The sequence below is a fragment of the Hakea prostrata genome, chromosome 6 (genome assembly GCF_041222555.1).
Source record: "Hakea prostrata isolate BN-2017 chromosome 6, UWA_Hpros_2, whole genome shotgun sequence".
Taxonomy (NCBI): domain Eukaryota; kingdom Viridiplantae; phylum Streptophyta; class Magnoliopsida; order Proteales; family Proteaceae; genus Hakea; species Hakea prostrata.
The window spans coordinates 25,551,822-25,568,252 of NC_142605.1; the positions used below are offsets into that span (position 1 = coordinate 25,551,822).

The 16,431-nt window shown below is 35.4% G+C and overlaps 3 protein-coding genes across 4 annotated transcripts; all 3 read left to right on the top strand.

The window, feature by feature from the left end:
- Positions 1–675: 675 nt before the first annotated feature.
- Positions 676–1,798, top strand: LOC149012894 (defensin J1-2-like). 2 transcript variants are annotated; one of them, XM_089159342.1, is made up of 2 exons: positions 676–780; positions 1,333–1,798. In XM_089159342.1, the coding sequence occupies exons 1-2, from the start codon at positions 717–719 to the stop codon at positions 1,506–1,508; spliced, it is 240 nt and encodes a 79-aa protein (XP_089015468.1). In that variant the 5' UTR covers positions 676–716; the 3' UTR covers positions 1,509–1,798. The 2 variants fall into 2 exon arrangements, with proteins under 2 accessions (XP_089015468.1, XP_089015469.1); XM_089159343.1 differs by having other exon boundaries at positions 1,336–1,798.
- Positions 1,799–5,244: 3,446 nt separating this feature from the next.
- Positions 5,245–6,345, top strand: LOC149012895 (defensin J1-2-like). The gene is made up of 2 exons (XM_089159353.1): positions 5,245–5,343; positions 5,898–6,345. Exons 1-2 carry the CDS (start codon positions 5,280–5,282, stop codon positions 6,068–6,070), a joined length of 237 nt encoding a protein of 78 aa, XP_089015479.1. The 5' UTR covers positions 5,245–5,279; the 3' UTR covers positions 6,071–6,345.
- Positions 6,346–12,972: 6,627 nt separating this feature from the next.
- LOC149012896 (defensin-like protein) lies at positions 12,973–13,410 on the top strand. The gene is made up of 2 exons (XM_089159765.1): positions 12,973–13,036; positions 13,238–13,410. Exons 1-2 carry the CDS (start codon positions 12,973–12,975, stop codon positions 13,408–13,410), a joined length of 237 nt encoding a protein of 78 aa, XP_089015891.1.
- The last annotated feature ends 3,021 nt before the right edge of the window (positions 13,411–16,431 follow it).

Genomic DNA, 16,431 nt, shown 5'->3' on the forward strand with positions numbered 1-16,431 from the left:
TGTGGAAGGTTTCTTCTTACATTCTCACTAGAGGTTTCTTCTTACATTCTAATTAGATCGACTCTCTCTCTCATATAAAAATAAATAAAATGCCTTTATAGTAGTTACTATAAAGTGGGTTTTTGCCTACCTCAAAATGTGATTTTTAAAGTTTATATACATGTGATAAATTGTTAAAGAGTGCTACTTGTATATAAGCCCTAATTAAAATTCAGAAACAATTTCACATTGACATATGAAAAAGTGGATTCTGATATGCTTTACAGTTTATAAATACTTTCTTTTCAAAATCCCTAGAATTCCTGGCCCAACCTATAAAGGAAAAAAAATAAACAATAATATTGTCACCGTAAGAATGACTCATTGATGTTTCATCTACAAAGTATAGTACTGAGACGCAATCTGTGCTGTTGGATCTTGATGGATCTCGTCGGTAGAAGTGTCTGTGACAAGTGGGAAGAGGAAACTATACAAATCCAGAAAATGAAGCATGATCAAGGTGCAACAAATTCAAAAGATGCAGACAGAGTGGCTTGTAGAAAAGGAATGAATAATCGATTGACAGCAGAAAAGGAAAAGCCTGCAGAGTGTCAAATGTTTAGACATGTTCTAAAGTCCTTCCAAGGGCTATATAAACAGTAGCATGGTTGCTCTGTTCATTACATCCCTGACTTTCAAGTTTGCTCAATACAGTTCTAGATCTCTTTCTCGCATCAATGGAGGGCAGCAAGCGTCTGTTTTCAGCACTCTTCGTTCTCATGCTGCTGCTTATGGCAACTGGTTCGTCTCTTTTCCTTTCTTTCTTCTTTTACTACATTCCATTTTTGTTCTACCGTTTATACATAATAGTGGTAGTTAATGGCACGGCCTAGCTCATGACACTAATAGATGAATAAATCATCGTTAATTCCAGACACAACCGACACCTAAGAACCCTAGTAGGTACCTTCACATCCAAAATGGAGAATTTTTAGGGTTCTTGGGAGTGAATCAACAAAACTGATTCACCAATCTAATTCCTTAATCCAGAAATCCTGGAAGCTAGCTACCCTCTTATTACTACGTCTTTATGAATTAAAGGGTCAACAGAAGAGTTGAGTTTATATTTTTCTTGTAATTATTTATCACTTTAAACAAGGTTTCTGGCACAAGTTGGGTTTTATTTGATTTTCCATTCCAGTAAAGAGATGGGTCTAGTTTTGATCATAAAAGCTGCCCTTTAAAACCACTAAAATTTCAATCATCTTTCATATCATATAATAAAACTATGCAACTTCTGTGTATATAGAGGATTCTTGAATTTAGACTAAGAAGTGAATGTTTTGTTGATAGAAGAGATGGGGCCAAGAGTTGCAGAGGCAAGAACTTGTGAATCGCAGAGCCATCGGTTCAAGGGATTGTGCTTCCGAAAGAGCAACTGTGGAGCTGTTTGCCAGACAGAGGGATTCCATGGGGGTCATTGCCGAGGCTTCCGTAGAAGATGCTTCTGCACTAAGCATTGCCATTGATGGAGATTTTAATACAGAGGTCATCAACCTAAAGTAGTTTTCTTAAACCAATAAAATATTTGAACCTTCCAGTGTCCCTATGAATAAAAATCAATGCACTGTTTGTGCATGATGTTTTTTTTTTTTTTTTTTTTGGTTGTCTGTTGTGTCATTCAGACTTACTATTTCTGCCGATGGTTTGTTTACCTGTGGTTTGTAGAGTGAAAATTTTGTTTCAGTGAGAACTTTATCTTCCAGTGTACATTGTTGACATGTCCTCTCCTTTCTTTGCATGTTGAATGAAATTTGATAGTTTTCAAAGTTGGTATCTTATTTTTTTCCCCCTGGCTGCATCTAAATTAATAACACCTTTATATATACTTAAAATTTGATACATTCATTTAACTTTTAAACCTACTTTTAAGTGTCGATAAGGAAAATATGTTGGGACTCATCAAAGGAATATGTACGAATGATGCTTACTCATATTAATTGGTAACTTTTGAAGAATTGCATTTATGTGATTTTAAAGGTTAAGCTAGCCAAATATCAAAAGATTAGTTCAGCTATATGTCGTGGATCCTCTAGAGAAAATAAATGTTGTGATTCATGGAGGAAACTACACAATAAATTGAAGAAATCAATACGAGAGTTCATTATTCCTATCAAATATTGATAGACCCATTGATATTCATATAATAAACAATGTCTGAAAAGTTTTCAATGACAAATTGGACAAATATATCCAATGAAAATCCAATTTTGGGGTCTTTGTGCTTTTTAAACATAAAGTGGGGTGTCAATGCTTTAAGGCCTCCATTTTAGGGTGCCAATGCAATTTGCTCTAATTTTTATAAGAAACAAACATTAACATTCAATGGAAACCAAATATTTACCTTTGCAACATCAGTTACCCTCGATACACCCAAACTCATAGTTCCTTCATCAACAATGAAGCAAAAGGCATTTCCATCCAAACATAAATAGCTAAATCCGAAGCTTAGGAGCTCCATTGCATCCCATTGAACCAGTGCTCTATCTATCTATATAAATTATAATAAAAGGAAGAAGTTTCCTTCTACTAGTGTCGCTTTCAGTCATTGTTTTTTTGTTTGTTGAAAAGTTCCATATACTCTTGACATTCTTGTATGTCCAACTCTCCCTTTCCCATGATGGGACTTTGCTTGAGTGTTACGCAGCACCATGCAACCTATTGTCCAGATCGAAACTTGTGGTCGAGACACTTGTTTCGCAATTAAACTTTACCAAAAGAAAGTTTAATTATGCATAACAAGGCGACACGAGTGATTGAAATTTTATCTTGACCACAAGTTTCAATTTGGACCGTAAGCTTTACAATATGCGCATTAATTGCATAGCATTTACTCTAATTTGCAAGTGGTTTCGATATCTCAAAATTAATATGATTTTCCCTTCCTTTTTGGATGAACAAGGTTCTATGTAGTACACATGGATTGCCAATCAAAGTTCCTCAATATGAACTGTAATTACTTAAGAGAATCTCATAATGATTCAATAATACATCTACAAAGATAAACATGTGGTGGAGGGATATAAGAGAAGCACAGTCACTCCTCTATCCTTGTGGGTAGAAGATCCCAACTCTGGAGACCCATCCATCCATATAATTGGAGGTGTGATAGGATTCTAAAATGCTAGGCCTAGCCATTGACTAATAAACATGCAAGACTAGGTGATGTAACACTTTAGGCTACACGACTCAAGTGAAGAGAAAATCCAGACTTTTATCCTCCATCGATGTGCTGAAACTCATAATGTAACACCATGACCATAAGGGATCTCTAACATTAATTATATGGTGAGCATACATTCCTAACACCACAAGTAATAATGACCTATTTGTAATGGCATATAATGTAATAATCCTATACATAGAATGTCCAATGCTATCGGTAATATGTAGAGTTTTTCGAAAAAAGCCATATAGAATAATCATACAAATCCTCAAAAAATATAACGAGAAGAGAAATGTGAATTACAGATCTATAGTCCCACAGCACCAACCAGCCCAAAAGAAATAGGAAGAATCATAAACATTCTTATAATTCCTAGTCCAAAACCGCTTCATTAATTTTCATCCCAAGTATGAAAAAGTGATTATGATATGCATTATGTCTATCTTCTCTTGAAAGCCACACGGTTTCCTTTCTCTTCTTTCATTTTTTTTTTTTTTCCCCAAAGCAGCCTACTTTCCATAATATGCACAAGAGTATTCCAGTCTACTTCCTGAAAATACATATTCTATGCTGTTTTTTCAATCACCTTGCGGTTGCATGGCGAACTCATAATGACAAAATGGCAAAACGCGTACCATGGCCAACCTAGTAAGGTTTCTCTTTAAACCAATTCACAAACGTCCATTGTAAAGATATTAATGTGGTATCAGTTACAAAGTTATTATATAAACACTACCAACGTGGCTGATCTCTTCATTGAGCTATCCTTCTTTGAATATGTGTCTATCTCTCTCTCTCTTTGACATCAATGGAGTACAACAAGCGTCTGTTTTCAGCACTGTTCATTCTCATGTTGTTTCTCAATGGCAACAGTTGCTTGCTCTCCTCCCCCGCGTATCTTTCTATGCTTACTCCTAGTACTGATTTTATTTGACTTTGTTATCTCCTAGTTAGTGATGTTCAAGTTTTGTATGTAGAGACGTGTTGAATCTAGACTAAGAAGTGTCATTTTTATGTTTGCAGAACAAGTGGAAGCAGCAGCTCCAGACGCAAGCAGGCTTTGTGAATCGCCCAGCAGATTCTACAACGGGACATGCAACCGAAACAATTGCGAACTGATTTGCCAGAAATTTGATGAGTTTCAAGGGGGTCGCTGCGAAGGCTCATTCCATGAACAGTGCATGTGTTTTAAACCCTGTGACTGAAGAAGAACTCATAAAATAAGATCTTGGAAACATCCATCTGGTGTGTCTATGAAATAAAAATCCAGTTTATATTTGTGTGGTATTGCTGAAGTTTCATGCAAATTATAATAAAGGGAAGAAGTTTTTTGTTTATATGTGTCGTACTCTAGAAATTTTTTCCCCTTTAATTGTGGAAGGTTTCTTCTTACATTCTCATTAGAGGTTTCTTCTTACATTCTAATTAGACTCTCTCTCTCATATAAAAAAAAAAAATGCCTTTATAGTAGTTAAAAAGTGGGTTTTTGCCTACCTCAAAATGTGATTTTTAAAGTTTATATACATGTGATAAATTGTTAAAGAGTGTCCTACTTGTATATAAGCCCTAATTAAAATTCAGAAACAATTTCACATTGACATATGAAAAAGTGGATTCTGATATGCTTTACAGTTTATAAATACTTTCTTTTCAAAATCCCTAGAATTCCTGGCCCAACCTATAAAGGAAAAAAATAAACAATAATATTGTCACCGTAAGAATGACTCATTGATGTTTCATCTACAAAGTATAGTACTGAGACGCAATCTGTGCTGTTGGATCTTGATGGATCTCGTCGGTAGAAGTGTCTGTGTCAAGTGGGAAGAGGAAACCAGACAGATCCAGAAAAAAAGCATGATCAAGGTGCAACAAATTCAAAAGATGCAGACAAAGTTGTTTATAGAAAAGGAATGAATAATCGATTGACAGCACAAAAGGAAAAAGCTAGCGCGTCAAGGGTTTAGACAAATTCTAAAGTCCTTCCAAGGGCTATATAAACAGTAGCATGGTTGCTCTGTTCATTACATCCCTGCCTTTCAAGTTTGCTTAATACAGTTCTCTCTTTCTCGCATCAATGGAGGGCAGCAAGAGTCTGTTTTCATCACTCTTCGTTCTCATGCTGCTGCTTGTGGCAACTGGTTCGTCTCTTTCCCTGTCTTTCTTCTTCTTTTACTACATTCCATTTTTGTTCTACCATTTATACAATAGTGGTAGTTATGGCATGGCCTAGCTCATGACACTAATAGATGAATAAGTCATCGTTAATTCCAGAAATAACCGACACCCAAGAACCCTAGTAGGTACCTTCACATCCAAAATAGAGAATTTTAGGGTTCTTAAACGTGAATCAACACGACTGATTCACCAATCTAATTCCTTATTCCAGAAATCCTGGAAGCTAGCTACCCTCTTATTACTACGTCTTTATGAATTAAAGGGTAAAGAGAAGAGTTGAGTTTATATTTTTCTTGTAATTATTCATCACTTTAAACAAGGCTTCTGGCACAAGTTGGGTTTCATTTGATTTTCAAGTCAAGTAATGAGATGGGTCTAGTTTTGATCCAAAAAGCTGCCCTTTAAAACCACTAAAATTTTGATCATCTTTTATATCACATAATAAAACTATGCAACTTCTGTGTATGTAGAGGATTCTTGAATTTAGACTAAGAAGTGAATGTTTTGTTGGTAGAAGAGATGGGGCCAAGAGTTGCAGAGGCAAGAACTTGTGAGTCGCAGAGCCATCGATTCAAGGGATTGTGCTTCCGAAAGAGCAACTGTGGAGCTGTTTGCCAGACAGAGGGATTCCATGGGGGTCATTGCCGAGGCTTCCGTAGAAGATGCTTCTGCACTAAGCATTGTCAGTGATGGAGATTTTAATACAGAGGTTATCAACCAAAAATAGTTTTCTTAAACCAATAAAATATTTGAACCTTCCGGTGTCCCTATGAATAAAAATCAATGCACTGTTTGTGCATGATGCTTTTTATCTGCCCATGGTTTGTTTACCTGTGGTTTGTAAAGTGAAAATTTTGTTTCAGTGAGAACTTTATCTTCCAGTGTTTGTTCCTTTCTCTGCATGTTGAATGAAATTTGATAGTTTTCAGAGTTGGTATCTTATTTTTTTCGGTGGCTACATCTAAATTAATGACATTTCTATATATACTTAAATTTTGACACGGTCACTTGACTTTTAAACCTACTTTTGAGTGTCGAAGACCTCCAAAATCCAAATTAACTATAGTACTTGGTGCAACTTTATATTTCTATCATATCTATTATGAAATAAGTAGGTACTTCAAAATCCAAACTATTAGGTACTTAGCCACCAGCTTCAGTGCTGATAATTAACTATATTACTGAAGTTAGCTTTCGACCCTCTTTCACAATTTATCATATACTACCCACAAAAAAATTAAAATTCAGAAACAATTTCGCATTTCCCAGATCAAAAGTTGTTCACATTGACATATGAAAGTGGATTCTGATATGCTTTTTACTTTCTTTCCAACATCCATAGAATATGCCTAGCCCAACCAATAAAAAAAAAAAAAAAAATAAGCAATAATTTTGCCATTGAAAGAATGAGTCATTGATGTTTCATCTACAAGGTATAGTACTGAGTTACAATGTGTGCTGTTGGATCTTGATGGATCTCGATCGGTAGAGGGATCTGTATCAAGTGGGAAGAGGAAACTAAGACAATTCTAGAAAAGGAAGCATGATTTTAGTGCAACAAATTCAAAGAAAAGTGGCTTTGCTAAAAAGGAATGAATAGCCGATTGATGACCAAGGGAAAAAAAGGAGTTTTTAATATGGTACCCACTTCTATTGGGGTAACTAGTAACCACTCACTATTATGCTATAAAATATACGGTACTCACTTGAAAAATTACAAATTACTCACGTTTAATTTTTGTTGTTAAATGGCAGGTAAGATTATCTAAATGCTCTAACCCTTATTTAAATTATTTTAAATTTTAAATTCTTATTATCCAAATGCCATTTACATGGTAAAATTACCTATAAACCCTTAGGTGGGTGAAGGTATTCTCTTTTCACCCATCTTATTCCTATTCTCACCAGAAACCTCCCACCACAGCTAGAAACCACCAGACCCCTTCCCCCGTTGGAGATAATTGCCCCCACTGCCGCCTTTCCCCCTGCCAGAGTTTTCTTAGATATTAACAAAGAGGCAAAATTGGAGGCTCTCATTCACAGATTGAGATGGGCAAGGCACTTACAGATCCCTAAGCTTTGGGTGGAAAGTGACTCAATGGTAGTGGTAGTTCTTAGTCAACAAAAGAAAACACCTTGGTATCTCTACAACATTGGAGAGGCTTACAGTCATATTTGATGGCAATAGAATAGGAGTCACATTGCTATCAAGAAACTAATATGGTGCCAGACTTCTTGGCGAACTAGGCAACAAGGCTGGAAACCTCTTCTATTAATACTCTTGCTCTGCTACAATTATTAGAGAACTGGATTTGGATGCCTCTAGACGTCCTTGATATCAATTATGATGTTTCAGGTGTTATCACATGTAAGTAGGAACTAGTGAAGAACAATGTATTGGATGCAACTATTGTCACGGGTTTGTGAGTCTAGTTGCTTTTAAAGCACTAATTGTTGTACATTACGTAATGGTTATTTTTCTATTTTGCCTAATAAAATGATCCTTTTAGAAAAAAAATCCATTTTTATTCTAGCATTTAGCAATAATTCTATGGACTTCGGGAAATCTTTTTCATGTAGCTTGGCAAGGAAATTTTGAGTCATGGGTACCGGACCCTTTACACGTAAGACCTATTGCTCATGCAATTTGGGATCCTCATTTTGGTCAACCGGCCGTGGAAGCCTTTACTCGTTATAATAGTGGTACTTTTCTTTTTCTTTTTTTTGGGTAGAAATAGTGGTACTTATTGCATGAACTAGCTCACGACACTGATAGATGAATAAGTCATGGTTGATCCCAACATAACCGACGCCCAAGAATCCTAGTAGAGTTTATAAATTAAAGGGTCAACATATGAGTAGAGTTTATATTTTTCTTGTAATTCTTCATCACTTTAAAGATGGTTTATTCCACAAGTTGGGTTTCATTTGATTACCGGTCAAGTAATGAGATGGGTTTTAGTTTTAATCAAAAAAGCTGCTCTTTAAAACCACTAAAATTTTGATCATCTTTCCTATCATATAATAAACTATTCAACTTTTGTACATATAGAGGATTCTTGAATTTTGATTAAGAAGTGTATGTTTTGCTGGGGAAGAGATGGGCCAAGAGGTGCAGAGGCAACAACTTAGTGAGTCTACATAGATGCTTTTGGACTTTTCATTGTTAGAGATTTCATGGAAAGATTACCAATCTATCAATGGTTTTCATAAGCTAATAAAATCTTTGAGCCTTTTGGTGTGCCTATGAATAAGAATCCACGCACTGTGTATGCATGACGTTTTGATTACTTTGTCTACCCCATGGTTTGTTTACCTATGGTTTGTAGAGTGGAATTTTTGTTTGAATGAAAACTTTATCTTCCAATATTTGTATACATGTCCTCTCCTTTCTCTCCATGTTGAATGAAATTTGATAGTTTTCAGGGTTGGTTTCTTTTTTTCCGTGGCTACATCTAAATGACGCCCTCTATATATACTTAAATTTGACATATTTATGTAACTTTTAAACCTATTTTTGAGTGTCAAAAAGGAAAATATGTTGGGACTCATCAAAGGAATATGTATGAATGATACTTATTTAATTGATAAGTTTTGAAGAATTGCATTTATGTGATTTTAAAGGTTAAGCAAGCCAAATATCAAAGATTAGTTCAGCTATATCATGGATCCTGTAGAGAAAATTAATGTTGTGATCACGGAGGAAACTGCACAATAAATTGAAGAAATCAATACCCAATCTCATTATTTCTATCAAATATTGAAAGACCCCTATGGCATTAACAATTAGTGATTTTTTTTTTTAAAGAAAACCATAAAGTAAACTTGTAAGTAAAATTCATCCAATAATAGAATTTATAAATCTAGTATATGTCAGTTCATTATCAGGTCAATTAAAGTATTTGGGATTGATATGATGGAGGTTCAAAGCCAAGATTTCGTTGGTCTTACTATCTTTGCATAAGAAGCAATTACCACTGTGTTGAAAACACACCTATTTATAACTATAATTAAAATCAAATTTAAAATATAAAATACTCATCCTCCTCAACCAATATGGAAAAGAAAATTCAAATTTCAAAACCCATCTCACATTCTATTATCCCACCCACCCACCCCCAACCAACCAAAAAAGAAAAATCATAAATCTTTGGATGTGATTGATGGACATGTGTTCTTCATTCAAAGGAAAGAAGATAGTCCACTACTTAGTGACCGGTTCTCTAGTCACAAGGATAAAGGATTGTGCTTCCTTCACATCCATCCACCACATATTTAGAAGGTAAACCTACCTCTGAGCACTAACAAGGTGGACCAGAGGTGGGTCTTCCTCGTAAACATGTGGTGGAGGGATGTAAGAGAAGCACAGTCACTCCTCTATCCTTGTGGGTAGAGAATCCCAACTCTGGAGACCCATCCATCCATATAAATGGAGGTGTGATAGAATTCTAAAATGTTGGGCCTAGCTATCGGCTAGAAAACACGCAAGACAAGGAGATATCACAAGTTAGGCTACACGACTCAAGTGAAGAGAAATCCAGACTTTTATCCTCCATCGATGTACTGAAACTCATAATGTAACACCATGATCATAAGGGATCTCTGACGTTAATTATATGATGAGCATACACTCCTAACCCCACAAGTAATAATGACCTATTTGTAATGGTATATATAATGTACTATTCCTATACATAGAAATAGAATGTCCAATGCCATCCATAATACATAAAGTTTTTTTGAAAAAAGTCCAAATATCCTTCAATGTGCCAATAATACATTCTTTCCGCTTTTTTTGCGCTAAAATAATCTTAAAAGTGAAAAGACCAAAAGAAATCATACAAACACATTCTTTCCGCAGTACTAAACCATAAAATGTAAAATTCTTTTGAATTAAAATCTATAAATACTACACTAAAAACTTACAATTACAAATACAAATCCTCAAAAAAATAGAAAGAATCACATTCTTATAATTCCTAGTTCAAAACTGTTCACATTAATTTTCATCCCAAGTATGAAAAAGTGATTATGATGTGCATCATGTCTATCTTCTCTTGAAAGCCACACAGAGTTTCCTTTCTCTTCTAATTCTTTTAATTTATTTATTTTTTTTTTTTTTTTTCCCTTTCAGCATACTTTCCATAATATGCATGAGTATTCCAGTCTACTTCCTGAAAATACATATTCTATGCTTTTTCTTAAATCACCTTACGGTTGCAGGGCCAACTCATAAAGACAAAATGGCAAAACGCGTACCATGGCCAAACATACTAAGGTTTCTCTTTAAACCAATTCGCAAACGTCCAATGTAAAGATATTAATGTGGTGTCAGTTACAAAGCTATTATATAAACACTACCAACGTAGCTGATATCTTCATTGGCTATCCTTCTTGGAATCTGTCTCTCTCTCTCCCTGACATCAATGGAGTACAGCAAGAGCCTGTTTTCAGCACTGTTCATTCTCATGCTGTTTCTCATGGCAACAGCTTCTTACTCTCCTCCCCCGCGTATCTTTCTATGCTTACTCCTAGTATTGATTTCATTTGACTTTGTTATCTCCTAGTTACTGAAACGTACAGGAAGAGTTGAGATTTTTCTTTAAACACGGTCTCTTATAATGGATAGGACATCAGTCCCATACTATAGGAATTCCACATCACATGAAAGGGTGTTTTTGGGTTTTATTTTTCGAAGTCCAGAGATCGAAATTATTTTGTTTTTTATTTTTAAACTTATTTATCAATGCTGTTCAAGTTTTGTACGTAGAGACATGTTGAATCTAGACTAAGAAGTGTCATTTTCATGTTTGCAGAAAAAATGGAAGCAGCGGCTCCAGACGCGAGCAGGCTTTGTGAATCCCCCAGCAGATTCTACAACGGGACATGCAACCGAAACAACTGCGAACTGATTTGCAAGAAATTTGATGAGTTTCAAGGGGGTCTCTGCGAAGGCTCATTCCATGAACAATGCATGTGTTTTAAACCCTGTGACTGAAGAAGAATTCATAAAATAAGATCTTGGAACCACCCATCTGGTGTGTCTATGAAATAAAAATGCAGTTTATATTTGTGTGGTATTGCTGATGTTTCATGCAAATTATAATAAAGGGAAGTAAGTATTTTGTTTATATGTGTTGTACTCCAGCAATTTTTCCCCCTTTAATTTTGGAAGGTTTCTTCTTACATTCTCACTGGAAGTTTCTTCTTACATTCTAATTAGACTCTCTTCTCATAAAACAGAATAAAATGCCTTTATAGTAGTTAAAAGTGGTTTTTTTCCCTACCTCAAAATGTGATTTTAAAGTTTATATACAAGTCATAAGGTTGTTATAGAGTGTGCTAGCTACTTGTATACAAACCCTAATCAAGTGATCTATTTGTACTCATTCATGTAATCAAATGCAAATATATATAGACCGTACCATTTACATATTGTCATATAGGAAGACTCTCAATCTTTGAGTTTATCAATATCTCTTTAGGCATACTTAGAACATGAAACTAATTTCTTCATTCGATTGTATCTTCTTGTTCTTAAATTCTTGAATCAAAACTATAAATTAGAATGATTTCTAAGATTTAATTTGAATCCAAAAAGAATTTCATAAACAAGGTATTGGCTTTTATTTCTTATGGGACCATACAACAGTGGATGATACCAAGGAATTGAGAAATATACATAAAATGAAACAAGACGCACTATTTCATGTAATTCTGTATATTAGAACCAAATTAGTAATCTTACTGTTTATATAGAGAAGTTTTATGACGCAAATAAACAGAAGATGCTTGTGATAATATTCTATCACCACCACCCTACTCCAAAAGGAATCATAAAGACTCTTACATTTCGTAATTCAAAAGTGCTTCACTAATTTTCCTCCCAGATATGGAAAATTGTTCTCATATGTTTCGTGCCTATATTTTCTTTTGAGGGTCACACTGTTTTGTTTCCTTTTATTCCTTATTTGCAGTTGATTTCCCGACTAATATAAGAGTATACCAACCTTGTTTCCAAAAAAATATTCTCTACTTTATTTTTATTTTTCTTTTTTCTTTTTCCCTAAACCATCATAGGGTTGCATGGCCAAACTATAAGAGAAAAAAGTAGAACCAAATCATAACCAAATGGCAACAAATCAATAACTGAGTCATGTTCATTCTCCTTAGAAAAGAAGCTATGGGTTCGGAGTGCTGTAATAACTGAGATTTAAGTAACCGGCCAAAGATAGAGAAGGAATAAATAAAATAAAAAAAGAAAGAAGACAAACTGAGCAAATGCAAGGAAAGGGTTTAAAACCATCTTTGTGTTACTTAAAACTACAGCAACTTTGGGGTATCCACCGTTGGATGGTTTTACATCAATGACCATTTGACGTTACTGATTCACTGTGTACATATGATCCTCCGAGATTATGACATAGCAAGGTTTCTCTCTAAACCAAGTGACCAAACTACCAGTATCCCTTGTATCAGTAATGAAAACTATTATATAAGCACTAGCAAGGTTGCTGATATCTTCATTGTCAATCCTTCTAGCACTCTCTTCCCCACCTTTCTCTCTCTCTCTCTCTCTCTTTCTGGCATCAATGGAGAATAGCAAGCGTTTGTGTTCAGCACTGTTCGTTCTCATGCTGCTTCTTATGGCTACTGGTTCTTCACTTCCCTTATGTTTCTTTCTATCCTTAATACCACTTCTGTTTACAGTTTGATTTCATTGCCATGATAACATAGTTATGTCAGACTACATCTTCATGAAAAAATATAATAATGATAACCCTTAGGCACCACAATAATTTGGATTTCTTTCTCAATTTTCAGTACTAATTAGTGTGTGGTTTTTGTTGGTAGAAGAGTTGGGGCCAAGAGTTGCAGAGGCAAGGAATTGCGAGTCCAAGAGCCAGCGCTTCAAAGGGTTATGCATCCGAAGCAGCAACTGTGCCACTGTTTGCGAGGCAGAGGGCTTTAATGGGGGTCACTGCCGAGGTGCCCGCCGCCGATGTTTTTGCACTAGACCTTGTCCCTAAAGGAGATTTCATTTAATGAAGTCATAGAACTGTCTAGTGTGCCTAAGAATAAAAATGCAGCATGCCTGATGTTGCTTTTGTTGTTTGTTTACCTATTTTAAGTGTGTAACCGTCTATGCGCTCGCCATCTATGTGAGTTTTAATAAAAGGTAGTAGTTTTCTATCCACAAAGTGTGGCTTAAGCAAGCATTCTCATGATTCATGAGTCTCTCCGTCTCTCTTCAGTCCATGTGAAAAAACATCTTTGTGCAAAGAACAAATCAATGTGATTTTCTCCCCCTGAGATACAACCAAAATTAGATGTAAAGACTGCATCTTATTCTATATAAAACAGGTGTATAGATAATGGTACAGAACCATTATTATTTAACTTCAAAAGTAGGAGTTGCTAGCTGCTACTGTCTCTTCCTCCACTTTTATCAGTTGGGCCAAGGTAAATGCATTGTCTAAACCACCCTTTGCAATGCCCTACTATAAATTTCTCTGTTTGGCAAGCATGGGCACAATTGCTGTCACTTATGCATAGGCCTTTGTAGTGTAGCCTCCCAGATTTGCACACCTTCACCTCTGCAACAATTGAGTTCCTCATTTCTGAAATATAAATGCACCGAAAAACTTTTTAAGAAAAAAAAATATATAATAATAAAATAATAATAAATTTCCAAATTTTGATGGATTTTCATCAATTTGGCTATATAAATAAAGCTTAAAGTCAATAAGCTAAAATGACCCAATACACATGAATATTTAGGCTACGTTTGGTATGCATTCTTCTAAACGCATTTTAGGTCAATTTAACCTTCTCAGAAAATAAAACAAACTACTTTTATTACCTGATGAGAATATGAAATTAAGAATACATACCAAATGCAGCCTTCCATTCCTAATGCATAGAATATAAAATGAAAAGGGCTTACTTCCACCATGCCAACACACTAGAATGACTTATGGTTGGCCAAGATTTGAATCCTAACAATAATATTATTGAGTCAAAAACAGAAAAGGTTGTGACCTTACACCGATTTTTTTTATCAAAGCTATGAGAAAAAGATAATATAAACCTGTAGTCATAGAAAGCAACTTGAGGACGACTGACGATGAAATAAGATATTTGGAGTTCTTCACCATTTTTGATAAATTGGATAGATCGAAAAAAATATATGGAAGCTAGAGTCCTCCTACTGTTTTTATAGATAGGAACTTTAGGCACTTAGAAATCTAAACCATTAAGGAACTCTTAATTAGGTATTTGAAATCTTGAGCAAAGAATGATGCATATGGGGTGGTACATGAAGTAACTTGGGGTCCCAGACTCGGAATGGGATGAAATTTGTCACGTTGATCCGAAACAAGCTCGTGAAAAAGAATCACCGCATTATAGTGACCGACGTCATTTTTTCACATTTAGGGATCATTTTGAGGGCGTCTTAGGCCTTTTTTGTTTTTCAAGGGCATTTTGGTAACTTTGTGTTTTTGTTTTAGGGTTTCTTGTAAGGGTGAAAGTTTGGCCCTGACAGCCTTGACCTGCCCTAAGCCCGCCCTGAGCCTGAATAGAGTTGGGGCTCAAGATTTTGGCCCTGAGGGAGAGTTAGTGTCAAAATATTCCGGCCATAACTAGGGCCAAGGGCGGGCCTGGGATTTTTCTTTGGCCCGCCTGTCTCCACCCATCCCTAATTTTTTACCCTTACCCTAGCCCTGATTTTGGCCCTGATTCTAGCCTTAATTTTGTCCCTGATGCTTGATCTTAATGAATTAGGATCACGGATAGGGATAGGGCCAATCAAAGCCAGGGTTAGGGCTAGGGGCAGGGCCAAAGATAGGGTCAATCAAGGCCGGGGACATGGCCAAGTATAGGGTCAATCAGGGTTAGGGCCAGGAATAGGGCCAATCAGGGCTAGGGACAGGGAGAGGGTCAATTAGGGCGGGAATGGGCTTAGATTAGAATATATAAGACTGGGCTTGAGATTGCAAAAGCCTGCCCAACCCTACCCTATTGCAGCCCTAGTTTCTTGGCACTACAAAATCGGTGTTTTCTGCATCTTTTAAAGGCACCTGAATATTGTTATTTTTGAAGAACCTTTAGAGAGACAGAGTTCTCCATTATCAATCCAATCTTTTGTTCGGCCTCGATTCTTTGTCGTTTCGGCATCAAAAAAACTCTTAGATTAATTGTGGGAGTTGTTCTATGTTATAAATTTAGTTTTCTCATTCTTTCTCAACCATCTTCTTCTCATATTTTTGTTGAACAAAGGTTGTTCTAATTTCACCTTTCTCAATTGTGCCAAATATTTAAACATCTAAATTGAGATATTTATGGTATAGTCTCTAACTACTTCGATTTCTTCTCTAGTCAGTATATAGTGCCTAATATAAGTTCTCTCGAACACAACCCCCGGCCCTCCTTCACCAAAAAAAAATCTATCGGTCTATAACAAATGAAATTCATGGATTTGTAATTCGCTCGGCTTTCAATATTTTTTATTATTTATTAGTTTAAAAAAAATTTTAAACACATGATTCCCCCAAACCAAATTTGAGTCACCCGATCATTTGGTTTTGTTGAGTGTGTGAATCCAATGATCCTGTTGAGTGTGTGAGTGATGTCCAGAGATATCTTTCTGAGTGAAATTTCTAATAAGAATATTTTTCATTAATTAATCATCATATTTTTCATGTTGAAGCAGTCCCAAAAAAATCTCTTCATCTGGTTTTTAATATATTTTTAACTTTTGTGAAAATTTTAACTAGGCACAAAAAACAAAATCAATATAAAATGGACCCTAACATTTTTTTGGTTTGCCTGAATTTGTTATTTCATCAATAACATTCTTAACAAATTTCAATTTTAAATACTTAATTACGAGTGTAGACTTCTCACACATTTCATGGTCTCATTAGATTTTTTTTTTAAAGAAAACTATATTTTCTGAGATGTATATGATCTACGTATCATGCCATTTCAATACCAATTAAGGTGGATAAAGGTAGAGAGGAAATAAATAAATAATCCATTGAAAGAAG

Bases quoted from the DNA above. Each gene is read 5' to 3' on its own strand.
- LOC149012896 (XM_089159765.1), top strand. From the start codon at position 12,973: ATGGAGAATAGCAAGCGTTTGTGTTCAGCACTGTTCGTTCTCATGCTG. The intron at 13,037-13,237 runs GTTCTTCACTTC...TGTTGGTAGAAG, and splicing joins GCTGCTTCTTATGGCTACTG to AGTTGGGGCCAAGAGTTGCA.
- LOC149012894 (XM_089159342.1), top strand. From the start codon at position 717: ATGGAGGGCAGCAAGCGTCTGTTTTCAGCACTCTTCGTTCTCATGCTG. The intron at 781-1,332 runs GTTCGTCTCTTT...TTTTGTTGATAG, and splicing joins GCTGCTGCTTATGGCAACTG to AAGAGATGGGGCCAAGAGTT.
- LOC149012895 (XM_089159353.1), top strand. From the start codon at position 5,280: ATGGAGGGCAGCAAGAGTCTGTTTTCATCACTCTTCGTTCTCATGCTG. The intron at 5,344-5,897 runs GTTCGTCTCTTT...TGTTGGTAGAAG, and splicing joins GCTGCTGCTTGTGGCAACTG to AGATGGGGCCAAGAGTTGCA.